The sequence below is a fragment of the Podarcis melisellensis genome, assembly GCF_964234715.1.
Source record: "Podarcis melisellensis genome assembly, chromosome: 4".
In the NCBI taxonomy this organism is placed as follows: Eukaryota; Metazoa; Chordata; class Lepidosauria; order Squamata; family Lacertidae; genus Podarcis; species Podarcis melisellensis.
The window spans coordinates 82,107,359-82,117,712 of record NC_138531.1 but is presented as its reverse complement, the minus strand read 5'-3'; the positions used below and the strand labels follow the sequence as shown (position 1 = coordinate 82,117,712).

General features: G+C 43.4%; 1 protein-coding gene across 5 annotated transcripts in view; it reads right to left on the bottom strand.

Moving 5' to 3' along the window:
- Window positions 1–405: 405 nt before the first annotated feature.
- The window catches only part of ARHGAP20 (Rho GTPase activating protein 20), a 75,725-nt gene continuing 65,776 nt past the window's right edge, over window positions 406–10,354 (bottom strand). For 4 of the 5 annotated variants that reach the window (XM_081909821.1, XM_081909825.1, XM_081909823.1 and 1 more), the window contains exons 10-15: window positions 5,619–5,764; window positions 5,285–5,446; window positions 3,888–3,997; window positions 3,318–3,507; window positions 1,174–1,288; window positions 407–749 (exon numbers count right to left, since the gene is read on the bottom strand). In XM_081909821.1, coding sequence (XP_081765947.1) covers window positions 490–749; window positions 1,174–1,288; window positions 3,318–3,507; window positions 3,888–3,997; window positions 5,285–5,446; window positions 5,619–5,764 — 983 coding nt within the window. In that variant the 3' untranslated portion in view covers window positions 407–489. Of the gene's footprint in view, window positions 750–1,173; window positions 1,289–3,317; window positions 3,508–3,887; window positions 3,998–5,284; window positions 5,447–5,618; window positions 5,765–10,354 lie in introns of all 5 variants that reach the window. The other variant, XM_081909822.1, reaches the window with a different exon arrangement.

Here is a 10,354-nt window from a genome sequence, read left to right as displayed (position 1 = left end):
AGCACTCTGATGCATCTTAAAAATGAGATCAAGAGAACAGGAGTAGGGACTCCATGTTGACCCTGAGTGACACTGATTTGGACCCGCCGGAAGCAGAGGACACCCCCCGCCCAAATCCGCCACAAATCTCCATCAGGAGAGCACTCTGATGCATCTGTAGATGCATCAGAGTGCTCTCCTGATGGAGATTTGTGGCGGAAGCCCGCAGAAATGGACACTGGCTGAGATTTGGTTGGCAACTTGGCAGAAGATTTGTGGCGATTTGTGGAAGGTCATGGGGTTATGGGGATTGATGCGGGCAAAGATGATCCAGAAAGCCATAGCAGTGAAAAGAGAGATGCATCGAACCGCCTTCTCCCACCACCGCCACTTATTTGTTCAAGGATGAGCTTATCATCCCTGGGCGCTTCCCCTTCAAAGTCTCCCCTTGAAGACCCTGAAGGGAAAGTGCCCAGGGATGATAAGCTCACCCTTGAGCAAATATTCAACTTAAGTGGAGGTGGTGGGAGAAGGCGGTTCGAGAGCATCAGAAATGGGTGTTGATGAATACCCAGACTCACTTTCAGAGTGCTCTCCTGACGAGGTGCAGCGGATTTGGGGATCCTCTGCTTCCAGTAGGTCCAAATCTATGTCACTCAGGGACACCACCTCTTTGCTCCCCTCCTCTTTTTTATTGAGGTTTGCGCAGTCATTCAATTCATTTTCCAAACTATCGGATGAGGAGTCATGCAGACGAACAGAAGAGAGATCTGCAAGAGGATGAAATAGGTGTCAGCACGCCCTCAGGTGTCACTCACTCCATCAAAAGCAACATCGCTTAATTAAAACATAAGCAGAATTTTATCGACTATTTTGCAGCAGGCGACGTATTTTACCATTCTTAATTTAAATTTGGTCATTCTCACAGCCATACAGTGATGGTTCAGAACAGAGACAGAGGACAGTGGACTTGCTGCAGGCTGCTCAGTCAGCTTTATGAGAATTGATCCCAGGAGCCTTGCATCCAGACCACACATGCCCACTTCCCTGTACCATACTGTGACCTGGAGTACATATTACAACCACTATGGAGCAGATGCCAAACAGGCTTCCTATGGAGTCCAAGTCAAAATGCTAGATACATTCACTCTCACTCTCTCTCCACTTTACTTGTTTTAAAAAAGTTTATTTTACCTGAACTATCTTCTTGGTTGTCATTTTGGGGCATCATGGCTGCAAAGATGTAATTAATTTCATCCCCAAAAATCCTGCTTCCATTTTGAATCATAAACTCTATGAGGACAGAAGCCTGCAAGCAAAGAAAAATAGTTGTGAAAACCACATAGTTTATTACAAAGCTCCAACTTGGCCCTCCCTTGGCAGGTCCATCCTCAAGAAGTTCCTCTTGTTCCTCCCATTATCACATTCTGTATATCACATTATGTAGCGCATCATTTTTAATTCTGGGGTTGTATGCTATAGACAAATGTGCACTTATGCAAATGCTTCTTTTACAGAAAGCATATATATGTATTAGCACGAACTTTTTAAAGCAAATGAGCCTTCCTTCCAGTCCCTGCTGTTTCCTTGGCACAGGACAGGCTCTTTCCACAACGCCTTCCTCTTCTGCTTAGCGCTAGAACATTTCCCTTGCCTGCCTGCCTCCTGTCATCTGTTGTGTGCTCTCATTTCTGTGCCAGTTCTTTTCCTCCCACACAAATCCTCCTAGTTCAACCTGTTTGTTCTAGGCTGCCTCCCAAAGACTGGACTGGAATCTGAAAGTGCCCTATTAGAGTTATTGGATGCATATGGAAAGCAGGGTGGGGTGACTGGTGCTCTTGACTTTAATAGCACCTAGCTGAACATCTGTGCGGGCATGTCTTTTCAGTTAACAAAAATAACATTTATTCATTTTGGGGGCAAAACAGAGCACAGGAGCCATCACTGGCTTCAGGCAAATGCATGCATTCAACAAAATAATTTGATCCCCTCCTCTTCTTCTTTTTTAAAATTAAAACACTTCAAGCTGCACACTGGAAGCTGCACATTTGGCTACTTGTCCACAAACAAAAACTCTCTGCACAGAGGGGGAAATGTCTTTCTCTTTTCCTCAAATAAAGATTCTATAAAAATTTTGATTCCTTTTTTGTGTGTGAGAGAATATGCACACAAGCAAACTCTCACTGGCTACAGTCGAGGCAGAACTTTACTACTTGATTCTGTTAACTGTACAAAAGTGGTCTTAAAGCTAATGACAGATCCATCTAAGCTTCCTGTCTCTAACAGAGACATTAAAAAGAAATGTGCATAGCTTGTCCTTTTTGCTACAACAGCACCTTGAAGCTGGGTGCTTGGGAGTGGTCAGTGTCATGGTGGTGGTAAGATTTCCTGAAGCTGTGCCCCTGCCCACATATTTCTGTTGCTTCTGGTGTTGGTTCACATGGTCCTACTGCCAGCAGAGGTTGCGTTCCTTGCTGCTGCCAGGGGTGGCTGGGTGGAGAAGGCTTTTTGTTCAGTGCTTCCTAGTTGCACCTCCAAAGGTGATTCCAGACAGACGGCAGAAAGCATTACTTCCTATTCCTGACCTCAATCTGAGCCATGCAGTCACATTTCTTGTCCTCACACTAGTGTCTTGTGGGTAGAAGAAACTAGGAAGAACTGAAGAAATTGCTCCAAGCAAGCAGGTAGCGCAAATGGCACCAGGAGGCAAACTCTTTGCCACTATTTGCATCCCAAATCCCATCTTGCAACTGTGCCTTCCCAGTACAAAAGTTGTACTGGGATTTTGGATCATCACAAATCTTCACTGTCTCAGTAATACAGGTTAGTAGTCAACCAAGGTTTACTCAGAGTAGACCCACTGAAATTAATGGACATATTTAAGTGAGGTCCATTAATTTCCATGGGTCTACCATACGTAAAACTTAGCTGAATACTGCTCACAGGCTCATCTGTTTCTTCAAAAGCAGCTATGTATGACACCTAAATCTAAAGGCAATATCTGAAGAAGGAACAGGGTATACTATGGTACTAGGTTAGAAACTTAAGACGTTCTTCACCACCACCTCCCAAGTAATGCATCTCACCAGCTTTTTGGCCAGGTGCACAGAGCAAGACCAATGAAGTAGGGAAAGTAAAACAGGTAATATAATGGTGGAAAGATGTAAATGCTGGAGCTTAAAAAGCTGGGGAAAATCAGGAGCAAGGGTCTGAACTCACTAAGGTTGCCCTGCCTACACAGCAAATAGCTTAATTTTAAGGCAGACTAACTGGCCCTTCTGCCACTTTATGGGAACCTCTGAAGCAGAACCTCTAAGCAGAACTGTTTCTAAGCCTACTTTCATGGTGAATTCTTCTTCAGTCCAAGAGTTTGTGGCAGCTGGTAGCCAGAGTAAGCTGGGTCCAATGCACACTGCTAAATTGAACGCAGTCATCTTATTGTCTTCAGACTGCCTTTCTATGCTGTGTAGGACTCCAAACAGGTAACGCAGCAGCATCACATTGGCTCCAGGTAGTTGTTCCATTAGCCTAGCAACACACAAAACACACAACTCTTCAGAACACAAGACTGCTTGCAAAAATTTCACTCAAGTCTCTTCCTTCTGCCATTCCCCAGCCTAGCCTCCTAGCTATGCCAATCTGGAGCCCACTTCATGGTAAGTGGAAATCCACAAAGGAAATAAATCTCCCCACATTCTATTTTAAAGCACAGAGATCTGCACCGTGTATCTTCTTTCCTGCATGCCATGAACAGGTGAGAATATTGACCAGGGGACCAAAATGGAATGCTGAATAATCAAATCTAAATTTATAAGCTTGTCTGCAACGAGAACTGCACCTCAAACATTCTGCTTTTTTCTGGATATTCATTTTGGAAGCAGCACAGGAGGTTACACAAGCAATTCTACCTGTGGGTGCTTTTTATCTTCTCTTCATCGTTCCCTTCATCCATTAAGGAAACCCACTGATCACAGAGCTGGGATGAGAAAACGCTGCCTGGGATATTACGCAAAAAATCCTAAGGAAGAAGGAAGAAAAGTTTGGATGAGCAACTATTTGTGGGGGACTGTTTCATAAGAAGAAAACCATGGAACTGCTGGAACAAAATCCCTGTAGACCATACGATTGTCTACTAGTGCATCATTGAATAATTTTGGTCCTGTCTGAACCATTTTGATTGCTATGGATGGATTTGAATCATTTCTCACAGAGTAAATGAAACAGTAGCTAATTACTTCATAATGCTAAGAACAGCCCTGCTGGACCAAAGGTCTGTTTAGCCCAGCATTCTGCTTGCACAGCGGTCAACCAGATTCCTATGTGAAGCTCATGAGCAGGGCATGAGTGCAACAGCACCTTCACTGGTTTGAGACTGAAAAAATTAATTTGTTATCAGCCAGTGCAGAATAACACATAAAATGTCTCTAAGTCCAACGCAGCCAGGGTAGCCTGATGCAGTTCAGCACCTCTTAGCCCAATCAACCTCCGAGGCTTACTACACAAATCTATTTGGGTAGCCCCTTTGAGCTCCTTGGAAGAAGGGCAAAATTCCAAAGGAGCAAAGAAAACATCTCCTTTTGTATTAAAGAAAGGGTGACCAATGTGGTGCCCTCCAGCATGGCCAGGGATGATGGGAGTTGGACCCACAACATCTGGAGGGTGTCATGGTGGCTATTCCTTCTTCCATCCATCAGCATGTGTTTGGCATCAAGCACTTTAATTTTGAAACCTATCCCACTCTGAAGTTATCCTGTGGCCCCAGTTATCCCAGCTTATTCTCCCACAAGTAGCTCATTCTATTTACTAACATTTATTTTAATCTAGACAGCACCACATTCCATTACAGAACATCCTGAAAGCCACCAGGAGGCTCTATAATAAGACACTTGCTCTGATTTCTCTCTCTCTCCTTACTAAGATGTTACATTTTCTTTAAAATCCCTAACAAGGTTTCCCTGTAAAATCACAGGATCGGGCAGGAATTTTTTTACCATCCTGGCCTCCCATCCCTGCACTATGGACCTGCCAATAGAGGAGAGTAAGAGATCTACCATGGCCACAACAGAAGGCTAAAGGATGGCTCAATTATGGAAGAGCAGATCTGAATTGGCTGCCCAGAGGAAATCCTATTGAGTCCAAAAATAGTTCAAGAATGCCCATAATCCAGTTGTTGATAAGATCAACACAGATGACTATTTTGGAAGTCCAACTTGGTTCAAAAAAAGAAACATCCTAGGCTACAGAATCCATAACATGAATCTTAGAGGGTGGCAGAGGGGATGAAGGAGGACAAACGCCTGTCTACCTTAAGCACAGAGGCTATCACCAAAATGGACTCGCTGAGTAAATTCACTTCAGCTCCCGAATCAAGCTTCTCCTTTAGCTCTCTGCAAGATTTTGCACTTGCAGAACGTCGGAAAATGCCCTCAGTGAAAGGCCCCTCTTGGTTCAGGAAAGAAAGCATGTCCTGTTAACGAAAAAGAAATATATATATGCATATTTAGGGTTGCCATAGGTCCTATTTTTCCAGGACACGCCCTCTTTTTCACAGGTATGTAAAATGAGTCGTCATAGATAATCTCAAAAAACCCCAAAGGGATTCTACTGAAGTTCAGTCACTGAATGTATGGGATACTTACAAAGATTGGCTTGGGCAGCTTATCTGGCAGAGGGTGTCCGAATAGCTTCCCTTGGGCAGATGTTGGGGAAGGAGGAGCTTCTGCACCCCGCCAGAAGGCCCAGTTTATAGTGGATCTTTTCCTTTTAAGTGGCTTTTGGCTACACTCTGCAAAGAAAGAAAGAGGTTTCTTGTTACACTACACCACACAAATTCATGTCATATCCTTTATTTCCTTCTCTTTAGTGGTTGCGATGATCCAACCGTCTTCCGTTTGGCACCCACACTATATGGTAACGTGCATGGGTTTAAGAGGAATTCCTAGAACTGTGTTTAGCAATGGCTGCATTCATACGATGAATTAAAAATCCAGCTCACCAAGGCCTTTTCCAGATGGGTATTTTGCAGCTACATTCCGCAACATGCTCTTGACACAAAAATATTGCATTAGGATTGGATTTATTCAGCTTTATTCTGCTTTACTTCCCCAGTGCTGCAACAGTATTACTGTGGGGGTGGGGTGGGTTAGTGCAATGCAAGTGGGATCAACCCGGCTACCTCAAATATTTGTGGCATGAATAGTTATGGTATTTCAGTAGGAAATTACAGGACATGCACTTATTGCAAACAAAGCATATAACCACCCCAAAACCTTTGCAGGTGCAGGTAGTTTTTGTTTTTCCCCATGTTGCTTTCACTTCATAGGGGGAAGGAGCACAGAAAGTCTACTTATGTCCAATGTAACTGTACAAAAAGGCGACCACTTCTGATTGAAGCTTTAAAGTTCTGATAGTGCACAGAATTTCAAGCGCATGTACCTCCTCCAGCTCTAGCCACAAACCCTTCCATCTCTCAAAGCCACCATCTTGAGAGTGTATATAAGCTAAAAGGCAGACTAGAAACCCATCAAATAAAGAAATATAATAATGATAAAAAAATTGCAGTGAGATCATTAGAACCAAAACGGTTACCCATCCCTGGCCATGTTATACAGCAAAATATTGATCATGCAATAGTACCCTATATGATTTCAGGCAGGGGAAAATTGTTTTCGTTGTACAGCATGTAATTACAGAAGTTTGCTTTAACTATGGAAATGAGAGGAATACTTAAAGCTTAAAAGTCAGCAGCACTTGACTTAAACTTGTTTGGCTGGCGAATTCTTTCCACAAAATATACAGTGATGTAAAAATGAAAACAATGCCAACTGCCTAGCAGCCTGGTGAAAACTATCACTGCTTGGCTTGCTTTTGAATGCAAACTTTGAGGTAGGAATTCTTTGCTTAATTGTCTTTACAAACCATGAGATCTAGAAACTTAACCATTCAGGAATCTGATGCTGCACTGGATGGCAAGGTCAGCAATCACCTTTCTGGAGCCCAAGGCCTCCAGACTCAGCCACCAGCTGCGCCCTCTGTGTTGCCATGGCTGCTGGCCAGAGGAGAGAACAGCAGTAGCAGTTATCTTCTTGGAACCAGAAGCAGTTGACGTAACCCCAAGTTCACGAAGGCCCTGCTGATTTTCAGTAAGGTTGCATCAGGCAAATACTGTAGATATGTATAGCAGCGTTATGATCTGGGCAGTTTCACTTTCAACCCCTTTCCTATGTGAGCTCCATGGAGAAGTGCTGGGTTGCAGCTGATTAGCACTTTATAAGTTAAAACCAGCATTTGGAGAGAATGGGGGAAGCTGCGTAGGCAAGAGAAGACAAATGTAATTTGCATCAATGTAATTGGCATGAAATCGATCCAAAAATACTGGGTTGTATCCAACATTACAGCTCTACTTGTGCAGCAGACTTCTGTGTTTCTTCAGTTACTAAGATTTGAGACCAAATGTCAGTGCTCAGTTGCCTTGTAAGAGATGGCTATATAAGTACTTGTAGGGCAGACCCTCTGCAATGATAAAATACATCACATTGATTTTTAGCAATATCAATATAAAAGACTGTGTGGAGAAGCGAATGTTGGGACATCTGCCCATGAATATTGAGGGGGTGTAGAAACCTGCTCAGAAAGGAAAGGCTTCTTTACACAGAATGGTTTGGATATATTTTTGTACTCAAGTTGTGACTTGGCCAGTTGACTGTGTCAAAAAGCAGAGCTGTAGAGTGTCTGCCTTGCAAGGCAATGCACATCCATTTTGGAAGCGACTGAAAATCTAATTCCTATGCAAACATATTTCACACTGCTGGTGAATTCTGGAAAGCCTGGGCAGCTGCCATATGGCATCTCAGCAGGCAGAAAAGATGTCCAGAAGGAAGTACAATGAGACAAAGGAAGGTCAGGTTCTGTAACAAAAGCCAAAGACATCTGCACTAACATTTTTAAAAATAACAACCCACTTCTATATGCAGCTCACAATAACCTCCTACTGATGTTTGTTTGTTTTTTATATATAAAAAAATCAGATCAACATCTGCAGCAATGATGCAGCAACAGACTGCTCTCTGGATTCTGGACTGCTAACTTTTAACAATTGTAGAGGCTAAAGATAGCAAAGATATACAACCACTTCACAAAGCAACAAAGCCGGGAGTTTCAGACGCTTTGCTCAGATTCTTAAGTTTCTAGCCATCATTGTTTCAAGAAAAAAGAATGAATACTGTATATGCACGTCCGGTAGGGTTTACTGATGAATGCTTCTTATTGTAGCACTGAATAACCACAAGGGGGTGCTTCTGTTGCCAAATAACTCCGCAGAGAACAGAGAACAAACTCCTGATGAACACAGAAGAAAAGGACCTACATTTTTCAGCCTGGCAGGAAGTGTCTGCCCAGACCAGATGGAAAAGATAAGCTATAAAGGGTCATAATATGAATGTGGATAAGAAGGGGCAGTGTGTGGATGCAACAGAGATACTGGAGGTTCAGAGAAGCATTATATGAAGCTTGAATGTGGAAATTATCACCACCCCAAACAAAATAAAGAAGAGAATCTGAAAGAGGTCTTTGTAGAGGTCATAAGAGAGGCTAAATTTGGAAACTACTTCCGCTTTCACAAGTAGGGTGCCCTGGTCGATGCACTTGGAGCATTTTGCTGACTGTGATGGGTAAGAGAATAAACATGTCCTTTATACTTGCAAATTTGCTTGAGAAATCGCAAACCATGTGGCAAGGAGCCTGGGCAGGAGGGCAGAGAAGGCAGGTGTCTTCTGTGACTGGAACAGCTATGCTATAATACACTTGCTTACATTAGATAGTGGCAATACATTCTGTTACGCAAAAACAATGCAAAGCTGTAGTCCTGAAAACAGTAGGCAAAGTCTTCTATGTATTAAAACAAATAAAAAAATTCCTTCCAGTAGCACCTTAAAGACCAACTAAGTTAGTTCTTGGTATGAGCTTTCGTGTGCATGCACACTTCTTCAGATACACACGAAAGCTCATACCAAGAACTAACTTAGTTGGTCTTTAAGGTGCTACTGGGAGGAATTTTTTTATTTTTTTTGACTATGGCAGACCAACACGGCTACCTATCTGTAACTCTTCTATGTATTGTTGTGTGCAACTCCAATCTCTGAGCAGCAAGAAAGTGCTGAGGCGCTTGTGCTTACCCAGGGTTCAGTTTCCATGGAATTATGGTCAGTAGAGATGGTGGTGTCTTTAGGATATATGGTTTCATTTACCCATATACACAACCTGAGCACAGGCTGAAGGAGTTTGCACCGTCAACATCCCAACAGATCTTGCTTCCCCACTAGGTTTCTAGGAAAGCCCCCGCAGCCAGTTTGAGATCAGCACAAAGCAAGACATGCTTCTGTGTCCCCAGCTTTCAGTTTCTGCCAAATTCTTATACATACAACTCTCTCTTGCACAGCCCCCCCGCCCCGTCCTGTTGTTCTCCATCCTAAAATGATGGTAGCATCCAGTCAGGTGAGATTGGAAATGGTCCATCCATTCATCTCTATGCCAACAGAGCCACCTCTTTGGATATAGCAAATAGCAGTACGTAACTGGCCAACCAAAGCCATTATCTTAACAAAGGAACTGTTTTGGCTGGTTCAGCAGCCTCTCCCACAAGATTATAAACAGGGCCTGGATGGGACCCAGCGTCTCATCCAGACTGCCCCACTCACCAAATTCATAACTGGAAGCTTATCTAGCATTTCATCTAGCAAACAAGCTTCCCCACCATGACTGAAAGTGGGGAAAGGAGAGAGGTGTTGGTGGGGGGCTAAGCAAGAGAAGTGAGTGGCTGCATTCACCACTGGCTCCGGCTCTGGCCAGTGTCTGTAGGCAGCCCGTGACAGCTTACATCTGAGGGAGCGCAGTTCTCAAAAGAAGCCCATTCCCTCCTGTAGGCCAAAGTCATAGGAAGTAACAGTGAGAAGCTCAACAGGAATCCCATGGGAACTGCATGGGCATTCCAGACACCTTCCAGAATCCTGTGACACACACAGGAGCTCCTCTGCAAATGTTCAGGAGTTCCTCAACTCACAAAAAAGAGGTTCCAGAAGCCACAACCTTTGATGCAACACTGCAATGAGAGAGTTCAAATGTGCAGTCCATCCCCCATTCACCCCCCCTTGTTTTAAGTATTGTTACTTCCCCAAGGCCCTCAAGAGGAGACCAGATATGTGAATTGATGATATATAAATAAATTGCAAAAGTATGGATAAACCATTCAGGTAAGCCTTGAGAAATGTTCACTTATGGAAAAAAAAACAGTGGAAAAAGGGACAACTAGACTCAATGTGTTCTCTCTTTAGCCAAGGAGGCCTTCTGAAGCTGAAGTATGATTGCTTTGAACAAAAGC